The sequence below is a fragment of the Echinops telfairi genome, unplaced genomic scaffold (assembly GCF_000313985.2).
Source record: "Echinops telfairi isolate 266 unplaced genomic scaffold, ASM31398v2 ScPeMD7_7465;HRSCAF=8503, whole genome shotgun sequence".
Taxonomy (NCBI): domain Eukaryota; kingdom Metazoa; phylum Chordata; class Mammalia; order Afrosoricida; family Tenrecidae; genus Echinops; species Echinops telfairi.
In genome coordinates, this window is record NW_022111365.1 from 10,284,568 (window position 1) to 10,290,900 (window position 6,333).

The 6,333-nt window shown below is 40.7% G+C and overlaps 1 protein-coding gene across 1 annotated transcript in view; it reads right to left on the bottom strand.

Annotated features, from left to right (window-relative positions):
- The window catches only part of WDFY4 (WDFY family member 4), a 404,997-nt gene that overhangs the window by 274,848 nt on the left and 123,816 nt on the right, over positions 1-6,333 (bottom strand). Inside the window, exons 16-18 of the mRNA XM_004716253.2 lie at positions 5,668-5,744; positions 4,378-4,599; positions 3,524-3,702 (exon numbers count right to left, since the gene is read on the bottom strand). Of these exons, the coding sequence (XP_004716310.1) occupies positions 3,524-3,702; positions 4,378-4,599; positions 5,668-5,744 (478 nt within the window). The remainder of the gene's footprint in view (positions 1-3,523; positions 3,703-4,377; positions 4,600-5,667; positions 5,745-6,333) is intronic.

Here is a 6,333-nt window from a genome sequence, read left to right on the forward strand (position 1 = left end):
TATTGTGATGAATTTTATGAGTCCCAATAAATTGATTTTAAAAAAATATTGAAATGTGAAGCTATTGTTTCTTGACATATCTTCCATCTAGGTCTATTCACTAGTGGATGTGGTATGTCCATCTTTAACCCTTCTCAAAAAATTCTGTATTCTTCATTTTACACCACATCAAAGTGTCAATTTTGGCATCTTCAAGGAACTCAAGTTATTTCCTTTTAAACATTATTTGATTTTTTGAAAAACAAAATCAACCCTGAAAGGGTAAGGCTAGCCCTTGAACCCCTTAATAAATAAACAGATGTAATATCCTGGTGAGAAAAAAAGCCCTTGGAACAATTTTCTTGGCCTTTTTAAAACCTATACCATTTCTTAAAAATTCATCCTAATAAACTCCTGTGACCATCTTCTGTTCTTTGAGAAAACACATCAAGATTTCTCCATAGGAACCCACTTCCCCAAACTCAGTATAACCTTCTGAGTTGATTTCTCTGCCTTGAATTTAACTGGCCTGGCAGATGCCCCCAGAAACTACTATTTTTACTAGACTTATTTTTAAGACACTATAATAAAATTGAGACAAATAAGAGAACTTTTCTAGAGCCATCCACTGATTTCAGAGACATATTTAAGCATATGTTGTTTGGAATAATCCTGTGTATGTATGAATTAGAATCCTTGCAGCAATATTTTTTAACCTACTCTTATATGAATATGTATATAAATATATTTTTAAAAAGAGATCAAGTCATTTTTAAAGATAGCTTTACAATATAAGGTGTTCAAATAAAACAAACAAAATTTCAGCCACCAAGTTCTATCTAGTAAGGAGTCTCTCTTCTCCCATCCACCCAAAGACTTTTGTCTTTTCCACTACTCCAACCCATCATGATTCCTTCTTCCAAAATCCCAAAGCATATGCTCAATGAATTCAGGCTGATTTACAAATACATGGTGTTTGAAATTGTTCTCAAAAACATTTTATCCAATTCTAAAATACATCTCACCTTTGCAAGTTGAACTTACCTTGCCCTGGAAATATAAACATAGGGTCAAATTGGTTGAGAAAGGACTTTAAATTGGGTCCTTCTCAGTATAAGCTCACTCTCTCCTATTTTACATTTGTCAATGGATTTGTGCATTAATATTTATCTCTCTTAAATATTACTTTCTGATCTTTCTCCAACATAAAATAATTCTGGAAAATCAAATGTGTCAGATTTGAGACTTGGCACATCTTTATCCTGACCTCTGTATTATACCACATACAACCTCCCAGGTACCTGATATGGTCTTAGCTGCCTTTTGGAATTGAAGGTGCTGGCAAAGAATAGTGAAAGTACCATGGACTGCCAAAAGAACACAAAGTATTTCTTGGAAGAAGTATAGCCAGAATGCTTATTTTTTCTTTCTGTTTTGTATTGTTACTGTTTTTTATTGTTCCTGTTAGCTCTCCAAGTTTATGAAGCACAGAAGGAGTAGATGCATAGAGACAATAAATTTTGCAATGGTTTATTGGAGACAGGGTGGTGGTAGGGAGAGGAAATGGGGAGCAAACAGTGAATGTGGGAAAGGGGAGGAACCATTAAAACTGATTGTGATGATGTATATACAACTCTTTTAAAAAGAGATTTTACTATGGAAGTGTATAATATGTAAATATTGTATGAAGAAAACTAGTTAAAATAGAAAGAACCCAATGTGACCAGCGGTTACACCATGGGGGAAGGAGGAACAGTTTTGTTTAGGGGGCATGGAGTTTATGTTAGTGATGGTTGAATAATTTGGAAAAGGATATCAATAATGGTTGTACAACATGAAGAGTATAAGCAATGGCACTGAGTTATACATGGAGACGCTGTTGAACTGGATAATATTTGGGTGTGTATATTTTTTGCCATGACAATTAAAAAAATAATTACAGGAATAGCAATGAGTACAAGGAAGGAGAAAATGTTCTAAAATTGATTGTGGTAATGATTGTACTACTTTTTTTGATATGATTGAACTATTGAATTGTATGATATGTACATGAAGTGCCAATAAAACTGTTTAAAAAAAAACAAAAAAAAGGGACTGACATCAATAGAACACACTAGTGACCCTCAAAGTGAATGGATATGAACGATTTTATAAAATATCTGCATACTCTCTGAAACAAGACAGAATGCCAACATATTCTGTCAAGGAAAAGCAATGCGAAGCCACTCTGTTGTTAGGCCTGAGCAGAGAAAAGACCTGAAGCATGTGTACTAGTTAAGTTTGTGTCACCTTGGCTCACCCAGGATTCTCAGTGGTTTGGCAGTTAAGGTCAAGTTATCTCCCATGATGTGATCCAACACAATATAATTAACACCATAATGATATGTGCTGTTAATAGTCAAATAGCTGTAAGAAAATTAGAGTAGAATGACCTTTCTGAGACATAACCCTGATGAAGCTTTCTGGGTGGTGTTTCGTACTTCCTTTGTAATCTACACTATGTAGCGCTTGTTTGCTTCTGGTTGGGTATGGATCATACATCTGGCTCATGACCTCAAGTTCTTTGGTCTTGAGCCAATGGTCATTCACTTTGCCAGTTGACTCTGGGAACTAACAGTAGCCATCTGACCTACTGTCTAACCTGGATTGATTTGAATCTGCAGTCACAAGTCTGACATACTGACCTCAGATTCACCCAACTCTGCACCCACCAGTAGATGGTCTTCCTGCTTCCTAGTTTATTAGTTTCCCCACAGCTACGTGAGTTAGGAGAAGCCTCCAGCTTAACCTCTGACCAATGGACATGAAGCAGCTGGATAAAGCATTTTCTTTATATAAATATCTTATATATATATATATGTATATATATGTGTACACACACATATATATATGTGTGTACACACACACATATATATATATAATTAGAAGCCCTGGTAGCATAATTTATTATGCATTGAGCTGTTAACCAAATGTGGGCTTGATCCAAAGTTCCAAGGTCAGCATCTCTTAACTCATTACTTAATAGGATTAAGGTTGCCAAGGACTTCTCTGAAGATGGAGATTTCTCTTTACTCTCCTGTGTGGGGTCTTTGAATGGTGCAAACAGTTAACACACTCAGCTGTTAAACAAAAGGTTAGAAGTTAGAGTGAACCTGTAAGTGCCTCAAAGGGAACACAGGGAAATGTGCTTCTTAAAAAGCAGCTACTGAAAACTACATGGAGCACAACTCCACTGTGACACAGATGGAGTCACTATGAGTCAGCGTTAACTTCATAGTAAATTTGATTTGTTTTGGTTTGTATTTTGGGAGGGTTTTCTTGTTTTTGTTCTTTTAATGAACTATTCTTACAGGCTTGTGCCCTTTTTCTTCTTCCTTTCTGCACTGATCATCTTCTCCACCCCCAATTTCTAAAGAGGCCTTTTACTGCCCAAGCTCAGTCAAGTATCTAGGTTACCAAAGTGGGTTAGCTGCCAACCGCTCTGCAGTGATACAATGGGGAGTCTCATCCAAATGATGATACTCAGCTCAGGGAACCTTCTCACCTTGGCTGAGCCAATTATCTGTCCATCCAAGTACGTGGAAACAATGCAATTCCGTTTCATCTCCTTGGTGATCACGACAGCCAGATGATGCCATTGCCCACAAGCCAGCAGCTGCCCACACTTGACCTGTAGCTGACAGCCTGCAGAGGGCTCAGCGTCACCCTCAGGCTCCATCGCATCTGGAAGAGAGCACAAACACTGTACTTCACATGTTGTAGATGCTGCACCAACCTCGGAAAGCTAAGGGAAGGGGGTCCCAGGTTAATCAACTTGAGATTTTCACCCCTACAACCTTACCTAGATCCTCCTTTTTGATTATTTTTATAATAATCAAAAGCAATCATTATGATAGCAATCTTTCATTGATATGCTCCCATTGCCATTAAGTTTACTTATTGCCATTGAGTTTATTTTGACTCATGGTAACCTAATGTGTGTTAGGGTAGAACTGTGCTCCATACTAAGCTTGCAAAAGTAGATCCTGGGCTTCACCCATGGAAGGCAAGAATTCTGCCACTGCAACAAATGCCACACAGGTCTGGCTAAGTTATATTTCTCCATAAACCTTCCTCACACAGCCTGTTTCCCAGAGCGATAAAATCCCCAGTTTCGTGTATGAACATTCTGCCCGGACAGCTCTGAGTTTCTAGTAAACGAAGCCTCTGATGCTATGCTGAGGGCCAGGATTTAATCTGTCTAAAGTGAAAACACAGCACCCAGACTGCAACAGCATTCAACAAACTTGACTGGATGTTTCACCAGAGGAGAACAATTTCTGTCCCTTGGGAGCAACCGAGGTCACCAGGCTTCTAATTGAGCCCCACTGTATCCATCACTGGATTCCCAAACCTTACCTAAGGGCTGAAACTCTTTCTCCTCTGTGGACACCACCAAGGAGAAGTCATCAGGGCAGAGACTGATGGAGAGACAGACATAGGGCTGCTCAGTTCTGCAAAGGTGGCGCACCAGTGTGAGGAAGCGGAGTGGGTGGCCGCTATGGGCAGTACCAGGACGGCTGATCAGGAACCAGCAAGAGAAGGTCAAGCCCCTGGCAGGAGGGAAGGGTCTGGCAACACCTGAGGTCAGAACACAAGCACACCCTTAGGCTCTGTCCACACAGAAGCAGGTTCACCCTTACTGAAGCTCTGATTCAGTTCACAGCATGAATCTACTAAATATCTACCTCCCCGAACTTAAGCAATATGTTACATGAAAAAATGTGACAACTTTGATCATCTTTTTAGCAAGGCTGGGGGGGGGGGTTTGGGGATGGGTCACAGAAAACAAACAGTGGTTTTTCCTGAACTTGGCCCTGCACCCTCAATATCTGACTCCAAATGTATCTGATTACCTCAAAATGATACGGGAGCAGAGAGTGTTACAACCACTGGGTTCCATGAACTGTTGGACCCCATGGCCAGCTGATCCATAATGCTGGGCTGTATGCAGCATGAGAGCAGAGTACACTGACCTAGCTCAGCTGCCTGCTAACAGGGTTGACAATGCTAATGGGGTTTGTTGTCCTGGTGGATTAGTAGAGCCAGTGGCTTGGTCTGAAAATTTGGAACTATGCTTATGCGCTATTGGACAACAAAGGCAATCATTTCTCAGCATGATCCTCCCTGCCCTCATAGCAGTAGGGTGCTTGGCTCAGGCAGCCCTGAGAATTCCTATTGTTCTCAGCCAATGAGTTTTAAGCTGAGCACAGCACTGTAAAAAGCATGCCATAACCTCAAGCAGTCCCATATGAGCTACTTGCCAAGGTCATGCCTGTTCCTGGTATCAAGCGATACATAATTCATATTACTCTTGATGTAGATGCAGGAAAGCAGGGTAAATACACCTATTTCAACCCATGTCAACCACCAAGAGGCAGTCTAGGATTATCAATAAAATCACATATGCAGTTTGTAATCATTATGCTGAAACATGATTCACACATAGACAGGCTGCCCTTGCAGTAAAAAGAGCACGATAAACCTATCATACACAGCAATAATTCATCTGTGGATACTGAGGAATAGAGAGAAGGCTCGTGCTTTCTTGAGATGTAAAGGAAAAATCTGAACTCAAACTTACTCATTGACTTATAATTTGGTGAGTTGGGAAGGGCTCAGGAAGAGACGGCACATGAAAACACCTACCTGTGCCAATCCCTCCGGAGACTGAATACCCAGTGCTGGTCCCCATAATCATAGACAGGGTTGGAATGAACAGGCAGCTAGAAAGCAGGAAATAGCTTTAGATCATTGTACCACATGCAAATTTCTCACATGGAAACATTTAGTCTAGGGCTTGGCCTTCAGAGCTCTGTATTTCTCATATGCCTCTGGCCCCTTCGACTAGGGAGGGGCTGGGGAGACAAGCATGTGACAGCCACATGTTGACAGGATGGGATGGACCTAAAATAAGGTGTCCTTATTGAAATGTGGAATTCATTTGGAATGTGGCTTCACCACTGGATAGGACAGGGTCCTAGGACTACCCAGCCAGGAACATTGTTCCAGGAAGCAATGGAGGATGTCTAGAACCCAGTCATATTTTGCTGAGTGCCAACAGCTGATGGAAATTATAAGTTTGAAATTGACACTATAATTCATCTGCGGCATTAGGGCATCATGGAAGTAAACTGTAAAGAACCCAGGGACAAAGGAACAACAAGTGATCCAAATTGGTGGTGAGGTGGGTGTGGGAAGCCTGGTAGGGCATGATCAAGGGTAATGTAACAAAGAGGAATTGCTGAAACCCTGGTGGGGACTAAGCATGATAGTAGGACAGGAGGGAAGTCAAGGGAAATAGAGGAAAGAGCT